We start from the raw sequence: 20,612 nt of genomic DNA, 5'->3' as shown, positions 1-20,612 counted from the left end.
GTGGCATGGCTGTAGACTCTTGTATAATTCTGCACCTGTTTCTGTCTCTTCTTTCAAGTGAATATGACCAGTGTTGTTTTCATATTCTGTTAATGATGAATTAATTTGCTATCTCTATTGGTATCAATACTCTAAAAGAAATGTAGTTTCAGAGTGAATTAATTATTGAAAAGTAATTGAAAAAGGTAGATACAATATTCTATTATCTCAAAATTGATGCATCACTCGTGTTGGTATACATTTCTGCAGCCTAAAGTAAAGTTGCAATTCAGTTAAGCTTTAATAATTCATTCAACAAGTACGAAGTTGTAGTTTTCACATGGATCAAACACAAATCTGTGCGGTGCAGCTGTGAAAATACTGAGTGGGGAACTCGTCAATGATTATCCCGATGTTACACAAAACATTTACCATTTGTTTTATGTCTCCATCTTGCCTGTTGGAAAGCTAAACTTGGTTTGCTGCAGCGTCTTTTTATAGCCAGCACGCTTTCAGGAAGGCCAGCTGACTGGCTCGGGTTCGGGAAGCGAGCGTGCCATAACTTCAGTGAATGAACGCTGCTGTTTTCTAGGCCTTTCTTCCTGGGACTGAGAAAATACATCCGACAAACACGTAGCCCAGAGGAAGCGCCGGGAGTGCACCGCTTCAGCTTGCAGCCCCGGTGTCAGCTTATGTGTGTGACCGCCTCGTGGAGCCTGATTTCGGGGGACGACGCGCAGCAATGGCCCGGTGAGGCTGCTACAGCATGGATGAAGGATTTCCTGCAGCATGTGCAACATTTTACTTAAATGACTCTCAAATCAAGCCAGAGAGTAACTTTTCTGTTTAGGTTGACTCGTTTTTATGCTTGATCGATGGTTGAATTTATGGTTCCATATGACATGTCTGAACATGTTGAGATGACTTTATAAATGTAGTTACAAAAATAGTTTCTGGAGACATTCATTTGGAATATCCCTTAACATAACAATGTGCATTAACATAAGTATTTACAGATCCATATGTTTTTACAACCTACTGACATTACTAACTGAGTATGTATTAGTAAGTATTAGTTTTAAATTATTTACTTAAAAAACTAGTTTCATTTTGAATACATGGAGAGAGTTTGAATTATTTTAAACCAGTCGCTGAACATTTTCCTGTGAGCATTGTGATGTGTTTCCTGCGCCTGAGACCTTTTCAAAAATACTACATATCAAACTTTGCTTCGGTGCAATACCCCACGTAAAGAGGCATCAACAAACCAGCCTTTTGGAGACTCTAAGTGTAATTGGATTCAGTGGTTGAGACACACAACAGTCTATTTCACCTATACAACACAAGAAGGAAAGATGAAATGAAAGGAGCAATGATTTGACTGTTTTCAAAATTGAAATATGAAAAATATCTAATATACATTATCATAAACTTTTACTTCTAAAGAATAAATGAACTTGGCAGATCATTTACAAAGTGTCCCCTCAGTATATGTTCCTTTATATGTACTGTAAAAAATAAAAAAGTAATTTGCTTATTCCAGAGTTCCTCTGGAGTTATTTATTGTGCATATGGTCTAAAAGGTGTTTTTTTTTTGTTTTGTTTTATATATATACAGTATGGGAAAATCTGCTACACTGGAGTACTATAAGGCAGCCATGCTACTGAGTGGTGCTGGTGATGCTATTGGATACAGAAACCAGCTGTGGGAGTACAATGAGTCCGGACCAGCTATTCACCAGGTCAGTGCAGGACCAGTGTGGAAAAAGAAGTGGGTCAGACAGCAAAGTGGGTCCAGGGGCCTCCAGATGCAAAAGGTCCTAGATGGGGTTTCAAGAAGCCCAACACAAGGATGAAGAGTTTATCTTTGCTGTTATTTTATTCACGTGGGAATTTATAAGGATTCATGTTTCGATCATAATTTTTATTGATGGTGTCCTTTGTACAATATCTAGTTCTGTTCTGAATTATGATTGAGCTGCTCGTAAAGACAATGAATGTCTGTCCTTGCAGGAGCTGAAGGAGCTCGGCGGTCTGAAGAACATCAAGGCTGAGCTCCCTGACTGGCCAGTGAGTGACGACACGGTTCTGCATCTGGCAACTGCTGAGGGACTGACGAGTGGTGAGGTCAAAAGCACATTGAGCCCATTTGCTCTCTCCAGTTCCTGTCTCTCCTTTTCCCATTTTGTTTCAAACGAGGAGTTGATTGGATTGATCTGATAGTCAGCGTCGTTCTGATGAGGCCTCATCAGGAAACACACCACACCTTCCTCCTCTTCAAGAGCCACAACTAAAGGTTAAATCTAATTTCCAGTCTTCCCTTGATTTGCTGCTCTATTACGGCCCCGCACAAGTGGAAGGTAGATGGCAGAATTTCAACTTGACCTTTACTTTGATAAGGCAAACAACCAGCCTTGTTAACAAATGTTACATCTTTAAAAATGTTAATATGGACAGGGTGTGCAGTTTGAACAAGTTAAGCCTGCGTTGTCCCCCTCACAGGCAAGAGAGGGGAGGAGCTCCTGCATGAGGTGGCTGCTCGATATGTGGAGGGGATGAAAGACATGGAAGGGAGGAAACCAGGGCCTTCAAGCATTCTGGGTGAGAGAAAGCCTAAATTTCTCAAACACATCACATTCATGGGTGGCAAAGGCAGAGATCTGACTTACTTTATTTTCCCTTTTAGGTGTGTCCCAGTTGAAGCCTGGGGAGGAAGGGGGCTACAGAGTGCCTTATAACCCTGAGGGGACGGGCTGTGGAGCGGCCATGAGGTCTATGTGCATTGGTCTGATGTAAGACCCGAGAATAAGTACATACTAACTCAGTCTAGTCCTTGTGTATTCCAGTTTGGATACTCTGTCTTTTGCTTCTGCTCTCCATGAGTTTGTTTATTAATTTTTAATTGTCAGTGACCTTGCAGTTCTGCTTTCCTGAGCAAGTACAGGGCATCTTAATGACTAACTGAGTCGCACTAAAGCCTCTTTTTGAAAGATTTTTCTCTGTATGCATTAACTCAAGTCGTGGGACTAATAGCGAAAAGGAAATAAGTTACAAATTGATTTTGACTTTGTTGGAAAATATTGGTACTCTCTGTTGTTTTAGCATTTTTCCTTTGTCTCCTGAAATCCTCAGGGTTTTGGTTTTGTTTGTGGCACACCTAATGTTTGCAATAATCTAATAAGGCAAAACAATTTTCCATACAAGTGCACTCAATGTGTTTTAGATTACAATCAACGTGTAAACACCCACCCACCCAAAGAAAGTAAGGACCCATGCCGCAAGACACACACATAAAGTAACTCCAGGCAAGGCAAGTTTCTTTGTATAGCACATTTCAACAACAAGGCAATTCAGATCGTTTACATAGAGCATAAAAGGCATCAAGACATAATATAAGGAGTCATAAACCTCTGAAAATAGAAACATTATAAGTTTGCTTTTGAATGTGGACACAGCTCAAATCATCAGGCAGCAAGGAGAGCATGAAAGTAGTCCCACCTGTTAACATGAAGGAGTTTCTCAAATCAGTGTGACATACAAACCCTCTTTTAACTTTTAAGATTTTAGTTGCCCTTCTTATGTTACTGACATGACTTTCCAAGTTAAGGTCAGAGTCCAAAATAACTCTGAGGTTACAGATTTACTCGCCATATTTCAGACCCAAGTGTGAATACATTGCCTTACTGTTCTTTTTTATTATTATTATTTTCATTATCAATTAATCTTCTGATTATTTTCTAAATTAATTATTTAGTCAGTAAAATGTAGGGAAAAATATCGAAAAGATATGAAACAGAAAGACAACTTGACATTGAACATTTCACATTCAAATTTACAGCTGAGGCATTCGGCAGCTGTTCTTATCCAAAGTAATTTATGATAAATGCAGCAAATGTACATTCTTTGATCACTAAGCAGAAAATAACAAATAAATAACAGAGTTGCAGGGTTAAAACATCATCCAGAAGCATCAAGGACATTCTGTGAACTCAATTAAAGCATGGAAAGAAGTCATTACTGTGAATATAATGTGTATCCAAATGGAGTACTGATACAGAATCCTTCAACACATTTCTCTATTTAATACTATGTCCCTGCCAGGTATCCAAAGCCTGATCAGCTGTTATCGCTGGTGGCGGTTGCCGTGGAGACAGGGAGGATGACCCATCCCCACCCTACCGGTTTTCTGGGAGCCGTAGCATCGGCCCTTTTCACCGCGTACGCCGTCCAGCGCAGGCCAATCACAACCTGGGGTCTGGGCCTGATCAACGAGGCCTGTCCAATAGCAAAGAACTTCGTTGAGGGTCGAGGCTTCGCTGTGGAGGAGACAGAGAGAGACTGGGGCTACTTCTGTGACAAGTGGCAGTGGTATGAGGCTGTCATGTTGTATTCAACTCCAGGTTTCCAACATCAGCAACTTCTGTTAGCCTATATCAGTCTCAAGGTTAATAGAGGATGGCATGAGATTTGCACTAAAATGTCAGTGGTCAGTTTGAGTGCAGCGGTGTGACCTAATTTTTCTTCTAAGCTATTGTTCCTAATAGCAATAATACAAATACACAAGTAGATTTCTTACTTAGTCTTACTAAGTCTGGTCATATTCCATATTTTTCTTATTTAAACAAAACCAGCAACGATCCAGCTGCTCCAAGCCTGATGTAGCTGATTCCTAATTGTTATAGTAGCGCTCCACTGATAAAGATACATCAGCGAGCCACACTGTTGTGCTGGGAAACGCGTTCCCTCATTATGACAAACACGGGCACATTTATTTTTAAATCAATCTCGCGCGCGCACACTGTCCTGCTGCTGTTAACACCAAATGTTAATTACTCCCCACTGAAAATAATCCCCAACAAATGAACAATTTACTCATGTTTGAGTTACTTTTTAACTATAGCACCCAGATGTTTTATGAAATGATTGTGACTTTTTAAGAAATGAAATTATACATTTGTTTTATAATTATTTACATCCTCAGTTGGAATGAATGGGCTTGAATGTGAGACAGTATAGGGAGGTTAGAAAGTACAAACTGACTTTATGCCAAGTTGGATTTGGTCTTCTCATGGATAAGTTGACATTAAGAAAATATAAAATATAATAAATGTATAGAAATATAGGAACTTAATTCTGATGGCATTATGTGTGCTTCATTTGACGCACGAACAGTTTATCTGGTTAAAACAGGATGTTGGGTCAGGGCATTACGCAGGAGGCACTTTTTTCTGCCAACATCATACAATCTGTGCGGTCCAGGAGATGTCAAAGCCTAAAAAAATACCCTGCCCACTTACTCCATCAGTAAGTACCACTGATAAAAACAGGTGTTTCCACTTCTTATGTATAGTAAAAATAATATATCAGTGTGTCAGTGAACCTTGGAAAGACTCATTACTTTTTACTTATAGAGATTCACGTAACAGCGTGGATGTCAGGAAAATCTCTGACCTCTGTCCACAGGTACCTGGATTTGAGGGGCATCTCCAACGGGGTGGGCCCTGTGATTTGGCCCCCCTCCTACAACCCAGCTGAGAGAGACGAAGCCTACAAGAGCTTCAGCCTGTCGGGCTGGGCGGGACGCAGCGGCCACGACGCTCCGATGATAGCCTACGATGCCCTGCTGGGCGCGGGTTCAGACTGGGAGGAGCTGATGAACAGAGCGGGCTTCCATGGAGGTCAGAGATTCAGTCAAGAAAATGTCTCTTGGGTGTACTTTTATTGGCTGCCAGGGAAGTATTTCCCTAACCGTAATCCACCAAAACTTGATCTCAATTATCTCTGATCTAAAGTAAATCTTCTGAAGTGTATCTCTAGGTTACACGACTACCATTACCAAACATAACCTCTTTTAGTATTAAACCTGGTCTTTTGCATAAACCAGGCCTTCTGGTTTAGTTTGATAACCACAGCACTCTGGCAAGCATTCCTCTCCGCATGTTTTAAACAGAGATGTTTTTCCCAACGTCTGTCTCATCTAGAGTCAGAGCACTTGTGCTCAGACAAGCCATATGGACTGATGGTCTGCACTCTAATTGGTCCTCATCTGTCATTGTCTTGAGGATAAAGGCAGCTTTGTTGAGCCCACACAAATGAAGTGGAAAAGAAACTTTTCATACAATGGTTACTGAGCAAGTGGTCTATAGGTAGCTCTATCTTTAGGTATATAAAGGTTATCATTAAAAAAAAAAAACTGCTTAAGAACCGTGGGAATTTAAACCTTGCAATCAATGTTTTGCCCAGTCTGAAGTCATTATGATAAAACAATGAATTTGGACATAACTAAAGATTAATGCAACCTCCCTAATGGTGGTAGTGTTAACTCCTAAAAACAAGTGTGTTGATTGACAGGCCTGTGTCCTCAAACTGACCTTTGAGACACTGAACTGAGGCTAGAAAATGTGCCTATGTATCATCAAAATTTTTAAGTTATATTGAGTGATACATAATTTGTCATCTTAATTACCAATAAATATCCACTAGATTTCCTCTTTTGACTTAATAGTATTGTGCAATAATGCCTGATAAACAAAAGCTTAATATGTGACTTCCCTAACCTAAATACATATCATGATAAATGTTGATATTGTTAGAATATCCTCAGCGATCTGCTTATTAATTGTCGGTGACCCTAAAGTTGGTAAGAGTACCTTCTAGGTGAAAGACATCTGGAAGCCAATGAAGACATTTTGCACTATGGTGCCATATGGTTCTGTTGAATTTAAACCTCCATTAACTTTTTTGGTCAGTTTTGAGCAGCAAAACCATCTGAACACAAAAATGACATATTATATACACTATGACTTTTTAAAGCAAGACTTTAAAAGGTTTCCCGAACATGTGACAATTACGAAATAATAGGTGCAAACAGTTGCAGTGAAAAACTCAATTCTCACGCTGTTCTCTCTGTCCATCTACTTTTCTTCCTGATCAGGTGACAGCGACAGCACAGCGGTGATTGCCTGCTGCTGCTGGGGCCTCCTCTATGGCACACAGGGGGTCCCTGAAGGCAACTACTCCAACCTGGAGTACAGGGACCGACTGGAGCGCAGCGCCGAGCAGCTCTATGCCCTGTCACACTGAGGCCATCAAAACCTGCCGTGCTGAAAGTGTGTGTCCCAACATGTTGCACTGGGAGGAAAGTAGGCCACACATTGACGATCTTGAGCGTTGTCACTGAGCCACAAAGTGTGGTGTCATACTTGCCTGAAGGGGAAGCAGAGTGTCCCACTAACCTAAAGTCATATCATATCTGACACAACAAGGACTGTGTGCCTCATGATGTTGGCACTGAGGTTGGTGCGTACAAAGGGGTCCCCCTAGTGACCGTTTTAAATTAACATGCAGAGTTGTACCACTGAGCGGAACGAATCCAAGCTAATGAGAATGTGAAGAGAACACAATAAGTCCCCTAGGAGATAATTACTTCGTTTTGTCAGCCTGACATAATAGCAAATGCTTAGTGAGCTTCAAATTAATAGTGCTCTTGTTATTGTCTAATGAAAAATATATTTCTGTGCCTCATTATAACTGTTAACTGTTACTTCATGCAGAGAAGAACATAACTGTAACTGCAATACTCCAGACAAGCACAATTAATCATACAATAAATTATACAAACAGACCTTTGTAGTTGAGTTGAAAACTTTATTTTTTGGTCATTGTTGTTTTAATATTTTTTTTGTCCATCTTGTCCATTTTTTTATTAATTATATTTTCCTACAGGAGAGAAGAAGGGCAAAGGGGTGGTTTTAACTACTGGATCAAGTTAAAAAAGAAAAGAAAAAAAAGTGATTTGCTAAAAATCCCCTCTCCTCTACAAATCCCTCCTTTCATGCTGTATTCATGAGAATCCCACGACAGTCTGTGTTTTGTATCATGGTACTTACAAAACCCCACAAGGCTAAAAACACATTGCTGGAAGTGTCTGCTGCTGTTTTTCATCCGTGTTCTTTCCTCTCTGACTGGTCCGCCCAGCAAGATGCCCCGAAAAGGGAAGAAGTAGGAAAGAAGAGCAGGATGGCAGCAGAGGTCGGACGCTGCTGCTGTAGTCTGCCACCTTCATCATTAACATTAAAAAAAGGTCCTCGTCTGGAGCTGACACCAAGGTTTGTACTGATGAAGAACATTACAGCAGAAGAATAAGGTGCTGTGAGACTTTTGTCCTCTTCTCTCCTCTGTGCGATCCTGTCTGTTGCATTCAGTCTGGGCCTCACATCCAGCAGGAAGTGGGGATGTTGGGGCTCATTCCAGGGGGCAGTTTGGGAGGGTGGGGGTTGGTCTGGAGGGGATTTAGTTTCCAGGCGGATGGAAGGAAGCAGGGTGCGTTTGTACCTGCATTGCTGTGGTGGGTAAACACAGAAATTGAAATTGTAAATCCTACACTTCGAACAAAATCACCTTTATTTGATAATTCAGGTGGGGGGGGTTATTTTAGGCATTATGGCTCATACCTTGTGGATGTCCTATGTAGAAGTGCTGATGTGCTCCTTGCTGAGGTCCGTGCTGGGGGTGCTGGGGCACTGAGCCAGGGCCCTGCTGAGGGGGCGGCTGCAACATCACTAACTGGGGCTGACCGTGGCTCCCCGAGTGGTGGGGACCCGACATGGCTCCCTGTACGTGGGCCTGGGGGGGCAGGACAGTGACAAGTTTAGATCGAGATAAAACTTTTCAAAAGATGGAACACTTTTTAAAAAAATTGATATAATAATAAATGATAAATAAGTAGCACTGTGGATCCATACCTGTGTCAACTGTCCCAGGGGGTATGTGGGTGGGATGCCCTGGTGGCTATGGATGCTGTAACCCTGAATGGGGTAAGAGCCCTGTGGAGACGTGTGGCCTGGTGGCATGTTGGGTGGGGTGGGTGCTGACAGGGGACCTGAGTGGTACAAGGACTGTGGCTGTGGGCCTGACTGGGCGTTCTGAAGGGAGAGATCACAATGTCAAAAAACATTAAGAGATCACAAATGAATCATTGATGTGTCCTTGGAGCTGGAGCCTTTAAAAAGGTCAGTCCCTCCGAGGCTGAACCTGTGCCTCCTCCACAACAGCAGTTGTTGTTTTTATACTCCACTAGACCTTATAAAGTCTACATTTCAAGTTCAATGAGTCTAAAAAAGCTGACTGGGAGATCCAGTCCCTGAAATGGGACCTAGCAAATTTGTCTACATATATTCAAGCAGTCCCGTAGAGGTATCTAACCTGTCCAGGGCTAGGTGCAGCGTGCTGGGGAGGGGGCTGGTTGCCAGTTGGGGTGCTGGAAGGCTGAGGCTGATGCACTGCCCCCGAGTGGTGAGAGAAGGACTGTGGAGCTACAGAGAAAAGAGACAGTCATCGTCTTGGGAAATGCTTTTGAGGCATTCAATGAAAACACACGAGTGGGAACAGGATGACAGAAACTTAATACCACTGAATATTCTGAACCTTGCATATAGATACTTTTGTTTCTCATTCATTACTCTGTACGTTTGGCAACCCTCACCGTAGATGCCCTGCTGTGGACCCTGAGGTCCATCTCCCTGTGTTTGAAACTGGGGGCCTCCTGGGGGTCCCAGCGCTTGTGGATGGGGACCCCCGCCTTGACCTATCATCCTGGCTCCACTCTGCAGCATGGAGTACATCGGCTGGAGAGGGGGAGATGACAGGAACAAATGAAACTATTTTAATACATTTATATATGATATATTTTGATGTATTCTTTAATGCTAATTCAAACTCCGCTGCTAACAATTTGAAACCTGAATTATAGGGGTTAGACATCGTACCTGTCCAGGGTAGGGAGTCATGGCCTGGATGACCTGCTGCTGGCCGTACTGCTGTGGGTTGTACTGAAGGTAGGACTGAGGGTAGGGGGATGCTACCAGCGGGGCCCCAGCTGCTGAGGCTGCAGCTTGCAGCATGGGGGGCGCTGAAGTACCATGGTCAGAGCGAGGGGCCACTACTGAGCCTGATGAAGGCAAATAATAAGCAAGACATTAAAAACATGAACATATTGGTACACTTACAGTTTTTCAAAATATTTAATATTTGTCGCAAGTTATAACAACTTGTTAGGTTATGTAGTATGACACCTCCATAATACACAGCAACTCAATGAGCTGGAACATAATAAAAGCATAATTTAAGGTTTAAGTGAAAAGCTCCAGTCTCAGCATTGTTTTCTGTGAAGTGTGTTTCAAGCCTTTGATATCCAGAGAACTGACAGTGCATCTATTTTAGAAGCAATTTCAAATGGAAACAACAAATTAAAACCTCAGACATGCAGCACTGGAGAGAAAAACACTGCATCTACCTTTGGTCCTGGGGTATTTTCCCTGGTTGACTGTAGACATGGTGTACTGATACATTGGTGGTGGCTGAAAAACAGAACCGAGGTCAACACATATATTATATTGGGAGGAATGAATATAAAGCTGAAGGGATTATTTGATGAAAACAACATTTATTGGAAAGAATTCTGATAATCAAATAATCATTTCAGTTACTTTCAAAGCAAAATACCAATAAAAAAAATCTCTGTGTGAAGCTTCTCAAATGTTAGTATTTACAGATTTTTTTTTAGTATTCTATAAGAGTGAGATTTTCTAAAAACCTTGGTTACTAAATAAAACTTTCCCTCTGAAATCGTGTACTTAAAAATTCCAATGTGTCTGGCACAAAAGTGATGGCATGACTGTTCCTTCTAAACATTTTGAACAAAGACTGGAATGTCTTTGATGAGAGATGCAGCCACCCAGGTAAAAGTTTTAATGCTCATGTACCTGCACAGAGTGAATCTGCGAGACGTAAGAGAGGTAGGGGGCAGTGTAGAGTGGTCCCTGTCCACCTGGGTGAAGGACCACTGGGCTTGGAGGAGTTGGCCGAGGTGGAGTGGGCGCAGTGTTGGGCTTCGCCTGTACAATAACAGAGCCACAGGTAAATACATCTGCATGTGACTTAGCTAACCACAAGGGTTTCAGCGCATCTTATTTTTCAGTGTTGCAGTAAATAAAATAATAGCACAGCTACAACAGGTCTTTGATTGTAAAATATTTGCTGCTATAACGATTTGGACCAAACATAAGCATTTTTCATCTTTTTTTTTTTTTCTTAAATGCACAGTCCCACTCATGGCTACTTTACGTATGTACGTTATGTATGTTTTGATCTGTACCAGACTCAATCTTGACATAACATTGACAAATTATACATTGTCTCAAAGCTCCAAGTCTCCAGGTTCTGTCTGCAACATTTTAGGATCCCCATTATTACTGCAACAACTGATGACACAAAATTGTTTCAGACTTGTGGCTCCACAGTGTTTTCCACACAGAAAGGTACTGCTCCAGGCCTTATATTCCCTTTTGATGCCAAAAACATAGACGAAGTGAAAAACACACATTCCTGCCATGTTTGTGCCTCTATAACTTGTGTATCTCTTATACTCATTGTGAGCTGCCTTAAAAGGAGACCAGGTTTGTGACTGTAATCAAAAGGGTTGAAGAACAGTAACCTTTTCATTTTTGTTATCTAATTTTCCAGCTTGTGTACTAAATGTGGGTGTCTGGTAACAAGATAACTTCTGTACATTTTCTGATCTTCAAACCACATCATATATATACACAAGTACCTTCTAGTTATCCAAGCTGACAATATTTTCACATTTCAAGGATTTAACAGGAACAAATTGACTTACCATAGGCATCTGAGGTTTAATAGGGTTGAACTCTTTAGCGTTGGGGTTTAAGGTTGATTTCTTTACTTGGCTAGAAGATATAAAAAAAAAGTGTGTTTACAAATGACAAACACAATGCAACAAGTAAGCAAAATCAAATAATTTACAATGAGTAATTATTCTTGAGACTCACTCTGCCACACCCTCCGTCCGCTCCGACGTCTCAGACCTGGCCTCCTCACTTCCCGGGGTCCTGGCTGGCTGCGGGGCAGCTGGCGACTGCCTGTCTGAAACAGGCACTGTGGTGGCAGCCGATGCGGTGCCAGATGTAGCTGTGGTGTCCTTGCTGGGGTCCTCAGCAGGAGCTGGTGAAGGCTGAGGTTGGGGCTGAGAGGGGCTGGGAGCTGGAGGCTGAGGTTTAGGGTCTGAAGCAGGGTGAGCGTCTGATGGTGAGGCTTTGGCTGTGTTGGGCTGGGCGACCTCACTGACGGCAGGAGGGGTTGCTGCTGCTGGAGAGCTGGGAGAGCTCGAGCTACCTCCACTTGGCTGGAGCTGGAAGACAGAGAGAAGCATATAAGTACAGAGGCAATGAGAAAATAGTGAAGCTGGATGAAGGTGATCACAAAAACAGAGAAAGGAATTACTAATAATTACTTTCATTATCGATTCATCTGAGGATTATTTTCTCATTAACCTTTTGGACTGTAGATGTCAGAAAATGGTGAAAATGTCCGTTAAAATTTCCTAAAGCCTATGCTGATGTTTTTCAGAGGCTTATTTTGTCCAAAACCACCAAAAATAATCGATTTACTATCACAAGGGTCAAAAAAATTCTCACTATTTACAATTTTTTCTTGAAAAATGACAATTATGAATGACTAAGTGATTATTGGTCAATTGACAAGTTGTCTCAGCCTTTAAAATAGATGTAACCATAAATATTCCACTAATGGCATGTCAATTCAAGACTTTTTTTAGCTTTTGATCTGGAGAGTAACACATCATTTTACTGCATCTTTACAACTTGTTACCAAATCCTGTGATCAGGCAAAGATGAAGACAAATGTCCAAAAAAAGAGCTGCAGCAGATTTGCAAAAACTAAAATTTCAAAAAACGTCACACAAGTATTTCTCTTAGACATGTCTGGATTTCCCCTCTTCTAGCAGGGTGACTGCAGTACTACAACAAACACACCTTGCAATAAAATAACTGCATTACAGAAACCCAAGTCCCTTGTGTACAACTAAGTTTTAAACATGTTGCATTAAAGTGAGTACATCTTCAGTGGCACAATGTCCTGACTGATCTCTACAGCACCCAGTAAAGACTGAGTACGCCAACCAGCACTCAATGTCATGTGATTACTGTTGACGATCTCAAATCCAAATGGATAAGACGTGAGTGATTTTTTAGAGGGGAAGTCAGGCTACGGTGATGTCTCAGGACGTGGCCCCTTGATTGGTCACAGATTTTCTAATTTCACACTTCACTGAAAGGCAACTGAACTCTTACCCTGAATTCCTTGCCAAATTTCCGCAGCTCCTCAATCTGCGACCTTTGCTGCACTGATGGAGCTGGTGAGGAGACAGGAAACAAAGGTTAATGAAAATGTGAAAGTATGAAGTCAGTGCATGCTCTCAAAAACACACAGGACATGCAACTAGGCACAAGTGGAAGTTTTATGATTTATTTCCAATATTTAGCTAGTACCAATTTGAAACACACCTTTACTGCTCTTGCTTTCCTCCGTGCTGCTGGGGCTCTCGGCTGAACGTTCTTTTGCAGCTGCACCAAGGATCTCATTCACTGTAATGACGAGACAAACGGCAAGCTAATTAGTTGTAGCGCTTCATTAGATTCCACCTTCAATACTCGTCGCTCACTGCTACAAGGTGACTGTCTCATTGAAGCTCATGTCATCACAGGATACAAATGATTTTGACATTGATTTCAAACTCTTTAAAACAAGAACAGAAGGCGAGAGGTGAGACAGTACCATCTACAGGGAAGAGAGGGGCGGGGCCAGACGTCTTCTGGGCGGGCAGGGAGACAGAAGATGTGTCTAGATAAGGTGTGTCCTGGGAAGAGCCTGATTTAGGAGAGCGAGTAGCTGAAAGGACACGATGGAGAAAAAGATAAAGGTTACGTTTTCTGCAAAGTTCATCAATAATATAGGAGACTGTATTACAGCAGTTGACAGGATTTGACTGCATCTTATACCTGTGGATTGAGTGTGTGAGTTTGAAGGGCGGGCTGTCCTGCTCGACTGTGGAGGTCTTTGGGCTTTAGGAGATGTTCTGGCAGAGACTGAAAAACACAAAAAATCTCCTTAGTTTTCACTTTCAGACCATTCATACTACACAGGCAGCATGCACAGATGCTGTGAAAACACTTTGACACAAGTTCACACACCTCCATTAACAGGCCTGCCAGCGTCAGACAGTGAGTGCGGGAGTGAGTGGGAATGAGGGACTGTGTGTCCGTGCGGGGCAGGGGGGCTGGCCGGGGAAGGGGCCGCGGAAGCAGAGGCTGGCGTAGGTGCTGGTCCACCAGGAGAGGCAGGTGTGTATGGGCTGGCAGGGCCAGAACCCGGGCCTGGGCTGGGACTTCCCTGGGGGTGGTGGGGAGTGTAGGCACCGCCTCGGCCTGACAGAGGGCTACTTCTCTCTGAGGGGGAAACACCAGGTTGTGGCCCCGCAGCAGAGGGCAGTGAGGGTCTGGGGGAAGAGGAGGATGGAGGGGTGGAGCGGTAACCTCCGCTTAGACGGTTATGGGATTGAGGCCCACCAGGACCCCTCTCGGCTCGCTCTCGCTCCCGGTTCATTTCTCTCTGACGCTGAGGTAATGGAATGTACTTGCCCTCCCTGGAAGAGAAAGAAAATGTATCATACAACAGGAACAGGAAAAAATACTGTACCACAAAACTGATTTTCAGAAGTTCACTTCTGACCTTGAAACAGCAGTTGACAAAACAATCTCACCTCAAAGTCCATTTAGTAGCTGTTCTGATAGGGAGCTTTTGATCATATCACACAATCTTCCTCAGTTTTTCTACTTGAACTGATGGTGTGATGGGACTGAAAACTGGACCTTAAAATGACATTGCTTTGTGAGCTGCTGTTTCCAGCATCGAGAATGAACTTTGACCTTCAACTTTTAAACCAATAGAATCAAAATCTCCAGAGACTGTTAATGTCAAATGATGACACAATTTAGAATCAAGAAGTTCATAGAATTTACTGGTGACAGCCTTTCACACACAGCAGACACTGTAATTTCTCTGTTCCTTTATTCTGAAATGCATTTCTCAAAAATGTTCAGCTGTAGCTGGGGTTGGTGCAAGAGTTGTTGCAACTTTCAAGTCTCCTTGAGTACAGTGGAGGGTGGAAAAATATGCAACTTGAATAGTGGTCGGTGGGGCCAGTACTCGAAAAGAGTTGATGAACTGTTAACCAATATCTACAGCAAGATGAACACGCTATCTCCCTGCCTGACAAACACTCTACAAGTGTCTCCTCTCACCTGTTACTGGCTCCAGGGCTGTCTCGGCCCCTTTCGCGGTCTCTGTCACGGGGACTCTCGCGGCCCCTCTCCCGATCGTTGCCATCCCGCACCACAGCGCTGTATTTGTCTTCTTCGCTTTTGCCCTCATCGTTTTCCAGGCTCACACGATGGCGATACTGGGGGCTTGACTCAATCTCACTGGCCAGGCGAGCGGCGCGCGCCTCCCTCTGCCGATACACCTCAGAGTTTCCTCTTTCCAGTGGCACACTGGGCAGCGAGAGAGAAAAGTGGGACAAAGAAACAGAATGTAAGGAAGCGACAGAAACCTTTAAAACAATTGATAAAGCCAAAACACAGACCAAAAACCTGTCAAATGTGAAGATCTTACTGACCCAAACATTTGTTTTCCATTTTACTTGTCCCCCTCCACAGCTGAAAAGAACTCAGAGTCTTACCCAAGGAAGCTTCCTTGTGAATTAGCTGAAGTTGACTTTTGTCTATACATCAAGCTTGAATACATTTGATACAAGGAGGAGATAGTTTAGTATAGTCAATTTTAAGAAAAGAGCTCCAATTGAAATGAAGTGGAGGCCAGATTGCAGGTTTTCACTCCAAGTGATACATCATCTGATTAAAGTAAATGTCCCTCCTCTTTGGTTACCTCTGCCAAGGAGGTTATGTAATCACCCGTGTGTGTTGGCTTGTTTGTTTGTCAGCAGGATTACACAAAAAGCACTGAACCGATTAGCATCAAACGTGGTGGAGCAATGGGGCATGACCCAGGGAAGAACCCATTGAATATTGGGGCAGATCCAGATCATTTACTATGAAGTTTTTTCCTCTAAATTTGGTGTATGTTGTTTGACAGTGGCCTTGGTGGAGCCCTGCACTCTACTGAGCACATCTTATAGTTTAAGCTATGTGAAATCAGTAGGAGTGGTGCAACATTTGGTTATGGTGAAAACCTGTAAAATCCCAGTCAACAATGACTCAACTGGAAAACAGTAATTTATGGATAAAAGTAATTCTACAATTGAATACAACATCTTTATCTTGATGCAATATGTATGATATGTAAAGGCTGGCACTGCTCATATCTAATTCTGATAACCTATTGTTGCCAGTTTGATTACCACAAAAAATAAGCACCAAGCAATATTTTTCTCCTAGTTTCCTCACCAAAAATGAACAAACAGAGCAAAAATATGTAAAATAAAATGGTGTAGATCTTTAACAACATTTCACATTATTTCTAGAGTTTTTATGCAGTTTTTGGCCTGTTTTAGTAACAACAATTTATTATAACTATTTATTATTACTCCCAAAAGCAACTTACGTATACATGGAGAGGCTGGAATCATATGTTGATGTGACTCCATATTTTACTTCATTGTAGCGGAACATTTCGTTGGCATCCCAGCCATTGGACTGAGGGGAAAAACAGGGAGAGCGATGGGGTAGTAAAATAATCAGTGCTTTAAAACAATACTTAGTAGTAGAACAGTTCAGCATATCAGATTAATAGTCGATTTGTTTTAAAAGATTTAGGTGTTGATGAATAATCAGCTAAATAAGAGGCTGTATGTGTTGAGAGTACATGATTGAAGGTGTATATTGTTATACCATCTCTAAAGGGCATTCATATCATTAGATGGTTAATTGGTGTTTCTGTGTGGAAGAGACGGAGCAACTCACCGCATCATTTTCCAGATCGTAACTCTCTCCATTGCTGTCTCCTCCCTCCCATCTCTGCAAGACCTTCTCCTTGTGTTCTCCATTGACGCGGGTGGAGGTGATGGCTGTGTCTGTGAAGGTGTCTGAAAGTCAAAGACACAATATTAGACAGGATAAGATGAAACACTCTAAAAATGTCTCTTTGGACAAGATTTGTCTGCAGCCTGCATTTGGTTTTGATTCGAAATATAAAATTATATTACCATTTATTTTTCAACCATATTGCAGTTGTTTTTTTCGTATTTTCTCCTTGCAAATAAAGAGTCAAGAGGTACATTCAGGACAGTAGACTGACAAATGATCAACCTATAAACATTTTTACAACACTTAAAAACCCCATTTACTATAAATCAAGGATGTGTTTAGCCTGAATGTAATCTTAATGCTTACAATTAAATCTAGCATTTTGCTGTTTTGTTTTTATGAAGGAACTATATATCTCTGCAAAAAATACATTGCAGGCCTGTGCTAATTACTCTACCAAAACCCCCAGCATGTGTGTGTTTGTACCTCTGGTGGCATAGTTGAGGTCGACATCTCTGCAGATCATTGTCACCAGGTCTGAAGGACTGAAGATCATAGTGTCAGTGATGTCCTCTCTCCGTGGCAGGACTGATGTTGATCCCTCCTCTTCACTGCGTTTGTGTACAGCGTCCACAGCCAACTCACACTAAAAACCAAACATTGAGAAGGCAGTGGAAATTTGAGGACTGACAGGAATATTTGTGGTGCTTCCTTAAATTGGTAGAGGGAAGTGCATGTGTGCCTGTTTGCTTAACATGAACTTCTTACCCGAGAACTTAAAGTCTTGAATATGCCTTCAAATACACTGCCATTCTTCACTCTTATGTCACAGGTAGAACCCTAAAAGAGATTAAGATTTTATTAAAACCTTGTTAACCAGGAGAGTGAGTCCAAACCAACAACACATACTATATACTGTACACATTTCATGACAACACATCAGGGGTAGCTTTGACAGAAGGATGTATAGCCTGCCTCTTTTCAAACAAAATATATATCATTTTTCCCCAGCCAAAAAAGCAAAAGAATTTTAATCAGCAACCTCTGCCAGCTGCTGTAACCCTTCACGTCCTTGGACACACACAACAGATTATGACAGAAAAGGTAGCTTTGCAGTAGGTAGGTTACATCTTATCTCCAACTATTATGGTAGGGGTTGATGCACGTTAACTTCTCTAGCATAGGCATCATGGTCTGGAAAGGACATTGACAAAAAGCCAAATGACTCACCACAACAGCTGTGAGGAAATGAAGCATTCTGGCATTGTTGTACACACCCTCAAAAACCTGCAGATGGAAATGTTAAAAAGCATCCATCAAGACAACATTTCATGACATATAAATCGCCATATAGTGTTGAGTTTGAAAGAACATGGTTTGATGGTGAATAAAAGTAACTGTGGCATAGTGTTAGCCACTAATAAAATCTGCTAATCCATTACAAGAACAAGGGAACTCTAAGGTAAGGAGTTGAATTACAGAAACTTCCTGAGGCCACTTTTACATAGGAGACCCACTTTTTATGCACTGAATGGAAGTTTAACCTACATGAGGAAATTCCTATGACTGTTGTCACAGGTTTATTTATGATCATCACTGTTCAAAGAGATATGATTTGACAGTTCATATACACATTATTTTCTATTTCTGTAATGTATTTTTCATCAGTGATGTTCGTAAACACATGAATAAAAACATCCCTATATTTTGAATTATGACTGCTTAAGAAACAAGCATATTTTCAACATATCAATTATGTATGTTATTACTCCATAAATATGTGGACTAAAAGGCGATGAACTAATCTGGATCAGGATACTCACGGGAGATGACTGGAATGATGGCTTTGCAGAAGTTCGATTCCTGTGTGAAAAAGCACAGTAAAAACTTGTTTGTCAACTTGAAAGTGAAAGGGGTACAAAACTTGTTTTCAAAGCTTGTCAAGGCAGTGTCACATTCCACATTGAACATACACAAATATAGCTAGCCAAAAAGAAAGTGACAAGCTTATTCAGAGGCCTGACAAGTTCTCAACTCAACAGTGAAAATCTCTATACACAGTCCATAATGGGTCCCTCTAGTATCTCCTATTATTAATTTTTCCTTTAGAGATACTGTCAGCATATAATATTTTACTGCACGTTTTCCACCTGCCACCTTCTGCCTTCAAGAAAGAGAGGAAAAGAGAAAGCTACACCATATAAACCAGCTTAGATGGAAATGGAAACAAGCTTTGGAGGAATAGACTCATCTTGACACACTCAGTAAATGGATTAAGATCTATCTGAATACTAAATGCACCCCCATAAAGAATGCACGCATGGGATGGTATTACTGCTAGCCACTTTCACGGGCGCAAAACAAAGAGACGAAGCTGACAAGAGTTCAGTAAACACACACTCATCTCAGAGATTTAGACAACATATGACCTTGTCCTGGTCGTAAAATCTTTTCGATGTTAACAATAAGGTTTCTATATCAGGCTTTAGTTGGCTACAAAGATGTCTTGTTGTAATTTTTAACACTTTTCAATCGTCAACGTCCCCCTATCTGGCACTGACAGGCCAGATAAACTTTGTATCGCTTTTGTGCTGATTTGCTACCCATTGCTTTCACCAAACTTGGACCCACCTCATTAATTCACCCTCGGGTCAATGTGAGCATTCTGATTGGTTAACAGTCAGTGTCAATCTAAAACAAACTGATTTCATTGGATTGGAGAGACGCTCCATTACCGGGACACGCCCACTGACACACAGTGCTTTAACCGGTAGGCCTCTGAGTCACAGGACAATCCCCGGACTGTCCTGGCAGTCCCCCCGCTCGCTTACCTCCCGGCCGGTGTCCTGTTGCCGCTGTTGATGCCGCTGACTGGGGAAGGCATACCGGCGGGGCCCGAGGTTCCGTTTGACGCTTTTCTCCCGCCTGAGCCGGGTTGCTGCTGTTGTTTCAGCATTGCGAAGCACAAGGCTTAGACAGTACCAAGTGTAAGCTAACTTATAAACACTGATACCTCCCGATGTAAAGTTCCTTTAGCAGTGAACTATCTTTAACAGTATCACCTGTCCTGAGGAGCGCAGAGCCGGTGTAACCTCAATAACACCGGCTATTGTAGCTAATCTCGCCAAGTGAATACCAGTCGCTTGTGGCCTAAAATGGAAAGGCAAAACACCTCGCTATTTAAATTAAATGTAGCATATAACTTAACAGATTTCCCCCCGACTTCCCACTTTGTAACCACAATGCGTATGTCAAAGCAAGCGTCTAATAAAATAACACGAGTTTCCGTATAATTATTTAGCAATGGCTGGCTAAGTTAGCATTAGCTTTGATCCTCAAGCTCACTTCGGGCGCTTTCCCTCCGGGATTTACTTTCTTCTCTCTGTCGCGTCGCCTTAGCTCCGGCACCGCGGACCCTTCCGTTAAAAATTAAGGTCTTAGCGTTACTGTCAGTTGCCTTAGAAAGTTAGATTTTTCAGGTTTCTTACTGAAAACCTGCTGCGGTTGGTCAACACCACCTCTCGGTAGGTTCACTTGACTCAATCCGCGCGCGGCTGAGTAGGAACCGGTCGGAAGGGGGAGGGGGCGTTGACGTGCGCGTGCGCCTTTGACCCACTAGTGAGCGCGCGTACGTGGAATAATGTGTGTATGGAATCGATATTTTATCGATCCTAATTTATCTCTGAGATTAAGAATGAATGTTATCTACTGTAC

The 20,612-nt window shown here is 42.1% G+C and overlaps 2 protein-coding genes across 2 annotated transcripts; one reads left to right on the top strand and one right to left on the bottom strand.

Annotated features, from left to right (window-relative positions):
* Positions 1-433: 433 nt before the first annotated feature.
* adprh (ADP-ribosylarginine hydrolase) lies at positions 434-7,592 on the top strand. Its single transcript, XM_022742825.1, has 8 exons — positions 434-729; positions 1,598-1,721; positions 1,993-2,101; positions 2,482-2,580; positions 2,666-2,771; positions 4,081-4,347; positions 5,443-5,657; positions 6,914-7,592. The coding sequence occupies exons 1-8, from the start codon at positions 722-724 to the stop codon at positions 7,060-7,062; spliced, it is 1,077 nt and encodes a 358-aa protein (XP_022598546.1). The 5' UTR covers positions 434-721; the 3' UTR covers positions 7,063-7,592.
* Positions 7,593-7,640: 48 nt separating this feature from the next.
* Positions 7,641-20,424, bottom strand: LOC111219938 (ataxin-2-like protein). Its single transcript, XM_022742799.1, has 23 exons — positions 19,730-20,424; positions 18,722-18,761; positions 18,129-18,185; positions 17,667-17,738; positions 17,385-17,544; positions 16,836-16,957; positions 16,477-16,568; positions 15,159-15,407; positions 14,049-14,500; positions 13,857-13,943; positions 13,633-13,746; positions 13,362-13,442; positions 13,149-13,210; positions 11,829-12,187; positions 11,657-11,726; positions 10,743-10,874; positions 10,274-10,337; positions 9,747-9,928; positions 9,464-9,605; positions 9,184-9,293; positions 8,724-8,903; positions 8,433-8,604; positions 7,641-8,321 (listed from the first exon to the last, which is right to left on the bottom strand). Exons 1-23 carry the CDS (start codon positions 19,852-19,854, stop codon positions 8,272-8,274), a joined length of 3,174 nt encoding a protein of 1,057 aa, XP_022598520.1. The 5' UTR covers positions 19,855-20,424; the 3' UTR covers positions 7,641-8,271.
* Between the last annotated feature and the right edge of the window lie 188 nt (positions 20,425-20,612).

Source organism: Seriola dumerili, unplaced genomic scaffold, assembly GCF_002260705.1.
Source record: "Seriola dumerili isolate Sdu_G_001 unplaced genomic scaffold, Sdu_1.0 BDQW01000068.1, whole genome shotgun sequence".
In the NCBI taxonomy this organism is placed as follows: Eukaryota; Metazoa; Chordata; class Actinopteri; order Carangiformes; family Carangidae; genus Seriola; species Seriola dumerili.
The sequence above is the reverse complement of the archived record's forward strand: the minus strand, read 5'-3'. Positions and strand labels throughout refer to the sequence as shown.